The sequence below is a fragment of the Tetrahymena thermophila genome, assembly GCF_000189635.1.
Source record: "Tetrahymena thermophila SB210 genomic scaffold scf_8254580, whole genome shotgun sequence".
NCBI lineage: Eukaryota > Ciliophora > Oligohymenophorea > Hymenostomatida > Tetrahymenidae > Tetrahymena > Tetrahymena thermophila.
In genome coordinates this window covers 39,865-53,958 of record NW_002476351.1, presented here as the reverse complement: position 1 = coordinate 53,958, position 14,094 = coordinate 39,865, and the positions used below count along the sequence as shown (strand labels likewise).

The following is a 14,094-nucleotide window of genomic DNA, read 5'->3' as shown; positions in this document are numbered from 1 at the left end:
AAAATTTTAAGATCTAGCTACATAGATTTGAGTAAGCAAATTTTAATAAGATTTATTAATGGATAAATAAATTTTTATTTTTAGAATTCTCTAAATTAAGAATGATTGATATTAAATTCAAAAAATAACAGAGTTAGTTATAAATTCGCTTTTTTTTTTTTGATGTTTGTATTATAAAATAAGTTGATTTTTAATAAGCAAATCTCTCTCTAACTTCTTGGTACAAGAGATATTTAATTTTGAAAAGAAGTATTTTCCTATTGCTGATATTTATATAAAATCAATAAAAAATATACAAGAATGGTTATAAAAATGAATTCTATCAAAAAAATTTGATTCAATATCAGAAATTAATTTTATTATTTTATATTAATATACTTTAAAAAAATAGTAGAATTTGAAATATTAATTTATTAGAATTTTTAATTGATATTATTTTGTTTATTTTAACTAGTATGAAATTTTTAATAGCTGAAATGTCTATCTGTTTTATTTATTTATTCATTCTAATTTAACAAGGGCATTTGAAATAATTATCTTTGATACTAATCTCTTAAATAGGTGCTAATCCTTAAATGAGAAATATGAAAAAAAGACTAATTTATTATAAAAATATTGATAATTATAATAATATATATAAATCATATTTCTACAAAAAAAGTTAATTATTTATTCTATTCTAAAAAAAAAAATAACATTTTGATTTTAATAAATAAAATAAATTCTTTAACTCCATATTTTACTAATATTTTTAATTACATAAGTAATTTTATTTAATTATTTTTGATTGTAAAATTTACTCTTATTTAAGGATCGACCAAGTTAATTTTTTTAAATATCTTCTTAAATTCGTTACTACTTAAATAAGAGTATCCTTAATTTAGAATGAATAAAGTGAAAGAAAGTAGCGCGCTATGAAAATCTTATTATTTTTAAAAAACTCTAAAATATTCAGATATTGTCATTATTTTTAATATACAGAAAATAAAGAATATAATAAGGTAAATTTTTTAAATAGTTTCATTTTTAAAAAATATTTAAGTTAATTAACTGATATAAAATTGAATGATAGAACAAAATTTATTACTTTTTAGATGATGATTTATTTATTTAAATGAAAATTATTTTTTAATTTTTAAAGTAAACTTATTATACTTTATTTAAATATTAAGTAGTTTTAATTCCTATCCAAGATAAATGAAATGTTTATTTTATTACTTTATTGCTTAACCAATTTAAGAATTAAAGTTACTTTTAAATTTGGCTAGTAAATTATATATAAATAAAATATATTAAAATAAAAAAAATGAAAATATCTCTTACTTAAAAGATATTCCATAATTTTTAAGAATTTGCATAATGACTTAAATTTATAATAAAATAAATTATAACAAAAATAACATTTTCAAACTAACCATTTTTTTTTTGATAAAACAAGGCCTAAAATAAATAAAAAAATTGCTTTTTAATAATTGAATATTTTATTTTTAAAATCAAAATATAAAAATACAAATACAAATATTGATTGTAAAGCAAATAAGTAAAGTAATTTTATTAAAAATTCCATTTAAAAGTAATTTTTCAAATGAATAGCTTGATAAAGAAAATTTATAGGATTTTATCAATATTCACATATATCTTTTATCTTATTCTTTTATATAGCTGACTTACATTAAAAATTTTTTAAATATTAATCAATTTTAAATTTTGTTTTTTATTTATTTAATGAATTAGACTTTAACATTTATATTATTATTCACCTGATTTAATCTTCATCTAAAATGATTTTTTTTTTTTTTTTTAAATTAAATTCAGGATAATCATAAAAATATAAACTTGTTCTTTCTTCTCTATAATCTAAAAATTATTAGCAAATGAATGATAAAAGGTGGATTTAAAATTAATTATTTAAGTATTAGCTTGAGTTTTAAATATCATAGATAATTTAAATCAATTTTTTATAAACTAAAGATTTGATAAAATAAATAAAAAGATAACTTAAATTTAATTAATTTTCTACAAAATTTTTATCAAATAAATTATATCTTTACTTAGAAAATAAAAATTAAAATAACTTTTTATTTTTATATTTATTAATTTTTATGGTTGAAATAAAAAATAAATCTTTTTAAATTGAAATTACTTAATTTTTAAAAATTTATCACATTTTTGAAATATAAAGAGCTCGGTTCTTTTTTTACTTTACTCACAAATGTTAGCTAGCATAAAAATAAATTATTAATCTAAATTTAAGAAGATATAACTTTTATGATTTATTTATTATTTAATTAATTAGTTAATTTTTAATTTATAATCACGCAAAATACTTATAAAGAAAAATTTAATTTATTGTTTTCAAAGTTAAATTCGATTTCACAATATTTATTTTTTTTAATAGAGTAATTTACAAATTTAATGCAAAAAAAAATTTTTAAATGTTAAATAAATTATATAATAATTTGAAGAGAATATATAATTAATATTAAACTTTTAAAATCGAATTAATTCATTTTTACTAAAATAATTTATTTATTTATTAATTTAATTGTTTTTCAAATATTTCTTAAATAAATCAACAGAATTTTTATAAAAATTTAACAATAAATGCTTTAAAAATGATTAATTATTATATAGTCGATATTTTGGTAACTTTAACAATTTAATTTTAAATCAGCTGATTGCTTTAATAATTATCATTATCTAACTTAATATTTTGGTATTAATTTAAAAAATATGATATTTAATAATAAAAGGATTTAAATCATACTTTTTTTATTTTGTAATTAAAATAATATTTTGGTTCTCAATTTATTATTTATTATTGTTTCAAAAATTTGAAGTAAACTTATAAAACTTTATTTAAATATTAGTAGTTGTATGTAATTCATATCCAATAAATAATGATTTATTAACTAAATTAAAGAAATTGTTAACTTGGCTAGTAAATTATTTAAAAATAAAATAAAATAAAATAATAAAAAAATGAATACATACATACATTACACATCATACTTAATAGGTAATCTATAATTTTTAAGAATTAATTTAATCACTTAAATTTATTTTGCAATTGATTATTAACAAGATAAAATTTTTAAACTAAGAATTTTTTTTTAAATTAAACAAAGTTTAAAATAAATAAATTAGCTTTTTAATAAATAATTGATTATTTTATTTTTTATTTTAAAATAGAAAAATAAATATAAATATTAATTGATTGATTAATTGTAAAGCAAAGAAGTTAAATAATTTTTCTCAAAATTCTATTAAAAAGTAATTTTTTCAAATAAAAAAACATTTTTAAACTTTGATAAAAGAAAATTTATCAGATTTGATCAATCTTCACATATTTTTTTATCTTTTTCTTTTATAAATCTGACTTACATTATAAAATTTTTAATTTGTTACTCAATTAAAATTTTATTATATTTTTATTTAGTGAATTATACTTTAAAATTTATATTATTTTTCACCTCATTTAAGCCTCGTTTAAAATATTTTTTTGTATTTATTAAATTTAAATCAGGATAATCATCAAAATAGAAGCAATAATTTTATCTATCATCAAAATAATTGTAATATACATTTTATTCAATTTATAAGAATATCATGTTATTTTGTGTGTGAAAGCTGATCAGAAAAAAATACAAATAATTTTTTCTCAATTTTATAGTTATACTTACTTACTTTTATCTTCTCGTTAGCGTTACATTTAAAATAATTTTTATTTATTCGAATTAAAATAAGTATTACTATATATGTAAATATCCATATAAAAGCTTACAATAAAAATACAAAAATTATATAAAGGAATTAAATTGTATAATATTATTTTAATATGATTTAACTAGAAGTGAATTAAATAATTTTATTTTATTTCATTTTTTTTATATTTTAATAAAATCTAAATAATTATGAACAAAATATTAATTGAATTAAATGAATTACTTAAATAATATTTTAATTTACAAAAAATATATTTTTTTAATATAAAACGGTTTTATTTTACTAAACTATTAAGTAAAAATGGTCTAGAGATAACTGTAACTGTTTTTGTAAAAGAAATTTAATAAGGACTTTATCAAAAAATATACATACACTTTCTTCACTAAATCTTTTATAATTTGAAGTTAAAATTTAGATTTTAAATAAGTTACTTTTAACTCTTTGATCACGGGGGTCGAATTTGAAAAAAAAAACAAACAAAATTAAACATAATTATTTTTAACCACAGAAAATTTCAAATATACACTCATTCCAAGTGTTCTGTTGCCCTCCTTGATCGATCAGCTAATTTAGATGAAAAATACATTATTTATTTTTAATAATTCAAATATTTGTAAATCATATTCTTATTTTATTGCAGAAGATTTTTGTAAAAAACTTCTTGATCAGATTTTTGATTTGAGTTGACATCAAATACAAAGTGAGATTTGAGAATATAATTCATGTAATTCTTTTATTGTATAATACAGCTTTTAATATTAGCTATTTTTCAATTCCAAATTTTATAAATTAATTCAAAGAAAAACAATTAAAATTACTCTAAAGATGAAAATAACTACTTTATTAGGAATAGCATCGATCTTTTCACTCCTTTTTGTGTCTACTATCCTGGTTTTAAATAAGGATAATAGTAATCATTTACTAGAAGAATTTGATCAAAAACCAGATTGCTTCAATAGTGTAAACGAATATAATCCTAACTTTTATGTTCCTTACCACTTTTATGTTTGGAATACTTGCTCTGTACCAAAAAAATTCACTATCACTTACGATTATGGTACAATTTAAACAGATTGCCTCAAGTAAAATATCAAGACAGTTACCCTTATTCATGAGAAAACAGTAAAATTGTATCAAGTTGAGCAAAGCGATTGTTGAACTAAAGGATAATAATATAATAAAACTTATATATAATATTACCTATATATATTTGAAAGAATATATTAAAAGCAGAATATTTTATAAAAATCTATTTTTTAGTAAATTCATTTAAAATTATAAAATAATTAAAAACAAGCAATTAATTTATATTTATTTTATTAAATTTTAAAATAAAATCCATTTTCACTTTTTAAAAATAGAAAGAGTCATATTTTATATTTGTATGATGTATTAGTATCATATTTTTTATTAATAGATTGATTATAAGGTTATTATAAATTAAATTTAATATATTGAAATTACTGTTTAAATTAATTTACAAAAAGAATTTGATAATTGTAATGCTAAAATTTAAAAATATCTAATTTATATACTTACAAAAATATTTTTAAGCAAAGGTTTAATTTAAAAAAAATTAAACTAATTTGAATATGATTTCAACTAAATAGCTTAAAAATTAAATATAAAGATTCCCTAAATTAATAAAGAAATAGCAAACCAACCTGTCTATATTTTTAATTTAAAAAAGAATAAATCTTATTCATAAATTTAAATAGAAAATAATTTGAGCAATTAATAAATATTAGAAACTAATACTTCTTAATGACTTAAAACTATTATTACTTACAGATATCAAAAGCTAAAATAAAGAATTACTTCTATAAAAAATTATCTCTATTTTATTAATTTATTTATTTTTTAGTTTTATTCTAGATTAATATTTTTAAATTTAAGATCAACTATTAATTACTATCAATCCTCATTAATTAACACCCGAACATATTAACACCCAAGAAAATAATTTTTTTAGAAATGAATTTACTTAGAAAAATATTTATAAAAATATATTTTAAATAAATTTAATTAATTTACAATAAACTTTTAATTTTAAATTATATTTTATATTTTGCATTTCAAATTAAAATAGCCATATATTTTTTTAAATAATTAAAAAATATTTATATTTAGATCATTAATTAAATAAGATGCATTTATTTTATATTTTAATTATATTTTTAAAATAATTCTTTATAGATATACGATTTGTAGAAAAATAAGAATATATATTTTTAAATTGAAATAACTATTAATATTAAGAAATAAATTCAACTTATATTTACATAATTTTGTTGAAATCATAAATAAATATTTTTAAAATTCAAATTATTTTGTTTTTGTAAAATTCATCTTAAGATTTTTAAAATAAGATAGAGCTAGCTTCATTTAATTTTCTCACAAATGCTAACTAGCATAAAAGTAAATTATTAACCTAAAATTAAGACTATATCTAATTTATTTAATTAATTAATTAATTAATTAGTTAATTTTTAAATTTATAATCACAAAAAATACTGCCATATTTTCAAATTACCTTTTTAAAATTTATAAATTAAAAACTAGTAAACAAACTTCATTTTGCAAAAAACTATATTCAAAAATTATAAACTTACAATTAAGATAAATTAAATCCGAACTAAGTTTATTAGATATTTTGAGAGTATAATTTGATATTTTATTAATTATCTAATATTATAAATACAAATGTAATTTATTATTTTTAAAGTTAAGTGTGATTTTGTAATATTTTTTTTTTTATAGTATAATATACAAATTTAATACAAATTAGCAATTTTTAAGATATCAATCAGTTTATATAATAATTTGAAAAGAAAATATACTGAATATTACAAAATAACAGCTCATATAATATGCTATGAGTATTTAAAAGAAAAAAAGGAGATAAATTTAGTTATATATTCATAAGATAATATATTATAATCTAGAAAATTTTTACAATAATAAATAAAAACTTATTATTTAATTTAAATATTGATTTATATAGTACTAAAATTATTATAAATTTTGGATCCTCTATTATAACCTCCAATTTTAAAAAAAATATTAATATTGAAAGATTTAAAAAAATTAAAAAAGCAAAAAAAATTATTTTTGTTTTTTTATGATGGCATTAAAGAAGAATAGTTTATATTATATTTTATTTAATTAAATTAAATTTATTCAAAATTTTCCTTCTTCAGGTGAATAATCAGGTCCAATAAGTTATTCAAAGTTAAGGTCTTTTACTTTTGGATAATTTCCGTTAGATAATAATTATATATATGTGGGATAGACGATTTCCTTATATATTTTCTCAAAATCTTCATCAAGAGGGATCTATGCTAACTACTAAAGTTGTTTTGTATACTTGAAATCTGTGAGCCCGTTCTCTTCAGTTGTAGTTTTTAAATAAGTTTTTCCATCATGAGAGGCTTTACATGCTTCCTCATAATCAGACTTAAAAGATTCCTCCATTTATTCAAAGCTTGGGAGCTATATATGATTATCGATATATCTTTGTGCGACAATTGCTTGTCTTTCCAGACAGCTCTATAATTAGAATACAGTTGAAACACAACCTATAAATATTAGGTTAGGTTCTCTTACAGCAAACATTCTTTTGTAAAGAGGTCCAAAAGAATTCTTTCTTTCATTATAAAATTCAATAATATTGTCTATTTGTGAGTTGCATTCAAGGAAAGGAAAAGAATATTGATAACCTGTTGCATATAAAATATTATCAACATTTTCAATAATTTCACCACTATCTAGCAAGATTGAGCTAGGTGAATTGAATTTTTAAATGAAACCAGTTTTGTAAACTAATCTTTAGGTTTACATTTCTTCGGTATAGCAAGATGATTTTTATTAAGCCTGAATTTGATTTTTTTATCCTATAACAGTAATTCTTGATGGTTTAAATTGAGCTTATCTTTTCAAGAGAATCAGAACTACATCTAATGAAGAAGGACCAGCTCCATAAATAACTAGATGACGGTTTGCATATTTCTCTACTTTACTCTTTCGGAAATAATGCATGTGAATTAAATCTCCATTAAAAATCTACTAATTTTCAATATTTGGGTAGTTAGGAACTGAGTAATGGCCGTTGCAGACAATAACTTAATCAGCTTAAACAAACCTTATATTAGAATTGTAGTCTGCAGAATCTACGAGTTTTATTAAAAAACGTTTTGTCAAATTAAAGCTTAATTATGATTTTTCCTCTTAAGTTAAGTTCTTTGATAAGCGCACAGACTATACAAATGTATTGAAAGTCATGTAATTTTTGAGATTAAATTTTTAAGAGTATTACTAAAGGTAGCTATAGAATTGATCGCTATACATAAATTCTAGATATTCTCTATTAGGAGGAAGTCCTTTAAAACACATCATAGACTTACAATCATTAGATTGTAAATCTTCATAGAGAGAGCTCTGTAAGACTCCATAAGAGTTATAAAATGCATCAGCTTAAAGATTAGGATGATTATTTTCATTAATCTCTTCAAATTTCCAAAGACCTCCAATATCATTCTTCCCATCTACACAAAGGACATTGTTATTTTGAGAAATGTATTTAGTACTAAGAATTCCACAAGGACCAGCCCCAATAATCAAAACGCTGTTTTTGTAGAGATTATAATTATTAACATATTTAAATTCACTAGTCTATAAAGTATGTTAACTCATTGATATAATGTTCTACTTTAATTTAATTATTAATTGGATTTACTTTAACTTTTATCTAAAGAACATGATAATTATTTTTTTTCAAGTAAATTAGAAGTTAATCAGGGAAATCAAATTAGCTTCTTGATTAATCAAATAATTCTAAAATTTTTCCATAGAGTAATTGTCCTAATAACATTATCAAAGAAATACAAAATGTAACAATTTCTTTTACAGAATAATTAAAGAAAATTAAGTCTTGAACCTACGAAATTTTTTTATTAAATTTTTTAATTAAACACGCATCATATCTTATATTCCAATTTTTTTAAAGTCAAACTTAATTAACTAAACCCTACTAGTAAATGTAGAAGAAAGAAAATATCGTATGCTTTAAAAAAGAATATTAAGTGAAAGCACAAACGATTTTATTAATAGTATATGTAATCTCATATTTGATCCACTCATTTGATAATTAATATATTTTTGTAAATTAAACGATTAGTATAATAAGTTAATAAATGTTCTAATAATACCAAAAAATATTTTCACAGATTAGAAAATAAATTATTAATGCAAATAGAAATTTCATTTACAGTTAATACTCAATTTATTTCCTTTTAGACATTAATTTTTATAATATTTACAAATTTATTTATTGAAGTATTTACTTTTAATTACTTATAACCCACTTATTTTGAATTGAATATAATTTATTTGATTTTTTTTTATGGCTAAAAACGAAATTGATTAACCTTTGTTATGGAATGCTTTAAATTGATAAATCATATGTGAAATGTAAAACAGAAAAGTTACAAAGGTATATTTTTAAAAATATGTGTCAAAAATTTTAAAATTAAAATATGCTACAATTTATAAGATTTAACATTTGCTATCATAGAAATTATTAAATTTTAATAATTAATTAAGATATAAAGATTTTTTGCTTACATCTTTTTATCTTTTTCTGAGCTTAAGGATATATTTAATTTTTTTATATGAGTTTTGCTTTAGCTAGAACTATTGAAGCATTATTAAATGTTTAAAAATACTTACATCATTAAATTTCTAAACATTAAATAAAACGAAAATCATAATATTAAACTTTTAAGTCTTTAAACTATAATAAAATTTAATTTATTTAAGATACAAAAAGACTAAAATAAGAAACTAATTTAATAAATAATTTTGTTAATTTTAGACTAATAAGATATTTTTTGATCATTACTAATTTAATTTGATTTCGCACAACTTATTTATTTGAATAAATAAAATCTCTCAGAAAATCAAAATTTTAATTCCTAAAAAATGTATCTATTATGCAAAATTTGATCAAATTATATAAAAGATTTTTATTTATAACCAACGCAAGAAAAAGTAAAAAAAAGTTTTTATCATTTAGGCAAATATGCATAATGAAAATGTAGTTTCATCGCCAAAGTTATTCTTTGTTTCGGTTGAAAATTAATGATAAACATTTTTAAACAAAAAAAATCTCTATTTAAAAAAAATTAAAAGCAGCTTCATTAATTTTAAGTTTTAATTTTTATTGATTAGCATTCAAATTAAGAAATTACATGATTATATATATTATAATGAAAGCAAATATTTGATAGAGCAAAATAATGTCTTAATAAAAGTAATCAGATTTAAAATCAAAAAAGAAATAAATAAGGAATTATAATGGCAGGAAAGATAAATTATTTCTGTTAATTAATAGCAACATTTTGAGCCAAAAAATCAAATATCTAAAATATTTTTAGTCCAATAATTTTTATGAAAACTTTTATAGATTTTAGTATTGAGGATTCAGAATGACCTGTTTGTAAATTAGAAATTTCGCTTCATAAAATATATTCAAATCAAAAATTTTTGATTTAATTAGAATTATTAATACAGATACAAAACCAAAATTTTTACATATTTTAATGAATTGATTACTATTTTGTTATCAAAATAATAAATTTATATCTTTCATTTTTCATTAATTAAATGACTTGTTTGGCTATTATGAGCCCTTACTCACTTTTATTAGCTTTTGATCATTAATTTAAGTACTAAATAAAGAATGTAAATTTTTAAATACTAAATTTTTTGATTAAATATTTATTCAATGAATTTGAGGTGGTGTTGAATATTTGAGAAAAAATATCAATTTAAATATTTTTTTGATTAAATATTTTCTAAATCACTTTTGAGTTAGTAAAATTGGGTGGTTAATTATTGAAATTAAAAGGATATTTATTTATTTATTTAATATAGAACAAACATTTCTGACAATAAATTAATTTATTAGTTAATTATTAAAGTTTTTTGTTTAAAAAATTTTAATAGATTCGTTTTTATTTATTTATTTATTTATTTATTTATGGAATATAATTAGTATGTAAAATTCAAAACTAGTTTTCTTCAGGGGCATAATCAGGGTCAATAATATTTTCAAAATTTAGTGTTTTTAATCTAGGATAATTTCCGTTTATAAATAATTTCAAGTATAAGGGGTATATGACTTCTTTATAAATTTTTTCGAATCCTTAGTCAAGAGGAATTTATGCCAATTATAAGAGTTATTATGTGTACTTGAAATCGTTAAAGCCAGATTCAGTTATAAAAGCTTTCAAATAGTATCTGCCATCGGGATGTATTTTACAGGCTTCATCGAAGTCTTCTTAAAAGGACTTTTCCATTTCTTATTAATTTGGGAGTTCTACTTTTTAGTCAATATATCTTGAAGCAACAATAGCTTATCTCTCAAGGCAACTTTATAGTTAGAAAACTGTTTAAACAGTTCCTAAAAATATAAGGTTAGGCTCTCTGACTGCAAACATTCTTCTATATAGAGGTCCAAAGGAATTCTTTCTTTCATTATAGAATTCGATTATATTGTCTATATGGGAGTTTTTCTCAAGGAATGGATAAGAGTATTGATATCCAGTTGCATATAACACATTGTCTACATTTTCAATGATTTCTCCATTGTCCAAAAGTATAGAATTAGGTGAATTAAATTTCGTAATGTTCCCGCTCTTGTAAACTAGTCTACCAGTTGTCATTTCTTCTAAATAGCAGTCAGATTTAGATTGAGCTTCAATCAAATTCTTCTAGCCAATAACTGTAATCTTAGAAGGTTTGAGGTCTCTTTGTCTCTTCAAGAGGATCAAAACTATGTCTTATGCAGAAAGACCAGCTCCATATATTACTAAATGGTGATTAGCGTATTAAGCTATTTTATTCTTACGGAAGTAATGCATGTGAATCAAATCACCGCTAAAAGTACTTTGATTTTCTATATTTGGGTAATTTGGAACAGAGTAGTGGCCTGTGCATACAATTACCTAATCTGCTTATACAAATCTGCTATTTTAATTGTAGTCGTTTGAATCTACAAGTTAAATTAAGAAACGCTTATTTAAATCAAATCCGAGTTCTTGTTTTTCCTCCTAAGTAACATTTTTAGATAAGCGCACTGATTGGACGAAAGTGTTAAAAGCCATGTATTTTGAGAGATTATATTTTTTTGAATACTGTAAAAGATAGTCGTAAAATTGTTCACTAAACATATATTCGTCATTTTCTCTTTTTGGAGCAAGTCCCTTATAGCACATCATAGACTTACAGTCATTGCATTAAAGGTCTTCGTAGAGTGAGCTTTGCAAGACGCCATAAGAGTTGTAATAAGCGTCGCTTTAGAGACTTGGATGGTTGTATTCATTGACTTCTTCAAATTTCCATAAACCTCCTAAATCACTTTTTCCATCCACACAAAGTACATTGTTCTTTTCAGAGACATATCTTGTGCTTAATATTCCGCAAGGGCCAGCTCCTATTATCAAAACACTATTGTCGAACTTAGCATAGTTTTTTGCGTAGTTTATCTCACTGTCTTATATGGGATTCATTTATTTTATCTATAATTTAGTTTCAAATCTACTTTTAAGTTGTTGTATTTTTAAATTAAATATTCATTATAGCATTTATTTGGCTGCACCTTATAAATACGGACATTACTTATCCATAATGAGAGTGATGTAATTAATTGGATAGAAATCAAATTTTCTTTTACACTTAATAAAAGATTAAGTCAATTAAATTAAAAAAATTGATGATTTTGTAAATAGAAATAGCTAAAAGGTTCTAAATTAAATTCAGAGTTAACTTTTCCATATCGGTGTAACCTAATTAGCTTTGGAAATCAAATAATTAAAAACTTCAAAACATTTCTACAAATTACACCCAATTTAAAAATTTTATCCTACCCCTGAAGCGAAACACCTATTATGAAAGATTGAGAAATTAGATAGGTAAAATTAGTTATAACTCTAATTTTGCTTTGTCAGCATATCACGGCTAAAGGACGGGATTCCGCTTAAAAACAAACTATCGAATAACTTGTAAAAAATAGAATTCAAATATATATTTTAATTAGCATCTAAATCAGACTTAAAGTAAGTAAATAAATAAAATGTCAACACATTACAACTAAGAACTAGAGAACAAATACAGTAACAATTATGACCAAAAGAGTGTTATAGTTATAGGAGGTGGCCCTTTAGGTATTTTGTCCGTGAGGTATTTGACTGAGGATAGCTCAATTAATGTAATTTGCTTTGAAGCCAAAGATAAACTTGGAGGTATGTGGTACATGGACAAGTATGACTCTCTCGACCCTACCATCGATTACTCTAAAAATGCATTCATTCGCGATCATGGCGTTGTTTAGAGCTCTCTATATGAAAACTTAGATTTAAATAATCCTAAGATGTTAGCTTTGTACAAAGGTCATCCCTGCCCAAAGGAATTCAAAGAGTACATGACTGCAGAAGAAAACTTGGAATATATCTCTAGCTTTGCAGAAAAATATAATGTAAGAAATTATACATCCTTCAATACTTATGTAAATGTTGTTAGACTTGTTGCAAATATGACTGAAGAAGATTTAGCAAAAATCCCATTCAAGCCAACAAAGAAATTTTTAGTTTAAGTAGTTTCCTATCATGATTTTGAATAAGAAACCAGATACTTCCAGGCAGATTTCATTTATGCTTGTTCAGGCCATTTCTCAAAGCCCAACATTTAAAAGATTCCTAACTAAGAAGCTTTCTAAGGAGAAATAGTCCACACTCATCATTACCGTCCTAAAGATGAAGATAAATTCGCTAATAAAAATATAGTTTTAGTAGGTTCAATGATATCAGCATAAGATATCTTTTCAATCTTCCTCTTTGAAGTAAGAAATCGTCCAACAAAGATAACAGTCCTTGGTAAAAAGAATTTGGATTACCTAAAGAATGCTGTTTCTCTTTAAGAAGTCATTCAAAAAGGCTAAATAGAATTCGTATAAGATGAATATAATTGCATTAAATCTGCTAATTCTCTAGAGTTAAAGAGTGGTAGAATTATTGAAAATGTCGACGTCATTCTTCTCGCTACTGGATATTTATATTTCTTCCCATACTTAGATAGATACAACCACCTAGATAACTTCATTGAGTACTATGAAAAATCTCGTTCCTTTGGTCCTCTCTATAATAAGCTAATTTCAATTAATGAACCTCATTTAATCTTCCCTGGCTGCTTGGTAGGAGTTAGTTAATCTCACCACGAAAGACAAGCATTTTACGCTGCTCAATATGTCTTTGGCAAATTCTAGCTTCCCTCAAAAGAAGAAATGATGAAGGAATTTGAATAAGAGCTTGA

At 21.1% G+C, this 14,094-nt stretch overlaps 4 protein-coding genes across 4 annotated transcripts; 1 reads left to right on the top strand and 3 right to left on the bottom strand. All coding sequences in view use genetic code 6, as the record gives it.

The window, feature by feature from the left end:
- Positions 1 to 4,397: 4,397 nt before the first annotated feature.
- Positions 4,398 to 5,028, top strand: TTHERM_00586690 (transmembrane protein, putative). Its single transcript, XM_001019874.2, has 2 exons — positions 4,398 to 4,450; positions 4,527 to 5,028. Exon 2 carries the CDS (start codon positions 4,552 to 4,554, stop codon positions 4,882 to 4,884), a length of 333 nt encoding a protein of 110 aa, XP_001019874.1. The 5' UTR covers positions 4,398 to 4,450; positions 4,527 to 4,551; the 3' UTR covers positions 4,885 to 5,028.
- A 1,878-nt stretch (positions 5,029 to 6,906) lies between these two features.
- TTHERM_00586680 (flavin-binding monooxygenase-like protein) lies at positions 6,907 to 8,418 on the bottom strand (the record flags this gene model as incomplete). Its single annotated transcript, XM_001019873.3, has 1 exon — positions 6,907 to 8,418. One exon carries the CDS (start codon positions 8,416 to 8,418, stop codon positions 6,907 to 6,909), a length of 1,512 nt encoding a protein of 503 aa, XP_001019873.1.
- Positions 8,419 to 10,790: 2,372 nt separating this feature from the next.
- On the bottom strand, positions 10,791 to 12,296 carry TTHERM_00586670 (flavin-binding monooxygenase-like protein; the record flags this gene model as incomplete). The annotated part of the gene is made up of 1 exon (XM_001019872.1): positions 10,791 to 12,296. The coding sequence occupies one exon, from the start codon at positions 12,294 to 12,296 to the stop codon at positions 10,791 to 10,793; it is 1,506 nt and encodes a 501-aa protein (XP_001019872.1).
- A 689-nt stretch (positions 12,297 to 12,985) lies between these two features.
- TTHERM_000586651 (hypothetical protein) lies at positions 12,986 to 13,393 on the bottom strand (the record flags this gene model as incomplete). The annotated part of the gene is made up of 1 exon (XM_012798556.1): positions 12,986 to 13,393. One exon carries the CDS (start codon positions 13,391 to 13,393, stop codon positions 12,986 to 12,988), a length of 408 nt encoding a protein of 135 aa, XP_012654010.1.
- Positions 13,394 to 14,094: the final 701 nt, after the last annotated feature.